At 49.6% G+C, this 407-nt stretch overlaps 1 protein-coding gene across 1 annotated transcript in view; it reads right to left on the bottom strand.

Moving 5' to 3' along the window:
* Positions 1-407, bottom strand: part of EMH_0091440 (SAG family member) — a gene marked incomplete at both ends in the record, with an annotated part of 1,503 nt that overhangs the window by 567 nt on the left and 529 nt on the right. The window contains one exon of the mRNA XM_013501726.1: positions 1-282. Within this exon, the coding sequence (XP_013357180.1) occupies positions 1-282 (282 nt within the window). The remainder of the gene's footprint in view (positions 283-407) is intronic.

Genomic DNA, 407 nt, shown 5'->3' on the forward strand with positions numbered 1-407 from the left:
TTCGGAAGCTGCCGGTCGAGTGCAGGTAACAACCCGGCAGTCAGCAGCGGCATTGTTCGAAGGGTTGTACAGAGCAATGAAGGAAACGTTCTGCTGTTTGTCGTAGAGGTTCAGCTCGTTCTTCTTCGGCGGAGGGATTGTAGTGAAATTGTTGGCGGCGTCCTTCCAGTGGTTCACTGCGGCGGCGCAGTCGGGTGTCTCTGATTCCAAGGCCATGAAGGCGTATGTGCCACTGTTAAATCCATTAGATTCGCGGGACTCTTGTGGTTTTTCTGCTTCTTCCTGAGATGGAAACGCACCGATAAAAGAGCTAAAGAAGTGAGACAACCTGTAGTAGAGATAGAAAGACTGAGTACGGAGGCTGCAATGAAAGACACATACTTCTATCAGAGCTTTACAAACAGGAT

The sequence above is a fragment of the Eimeria mitis genome, genomic scaffold (genome assembly GCF_000499745.2).
Source record: "Eimeria mitis Houghton genomic scaffold, Emh_scaff7421, whole genome shotgun sequence".
Lineage (NCBI taxonomy): Eukaryota > Apicomplexa > Conoidasida > Eucoccidiorida > Eimeriidae > Eimeria > Eimeria mitis.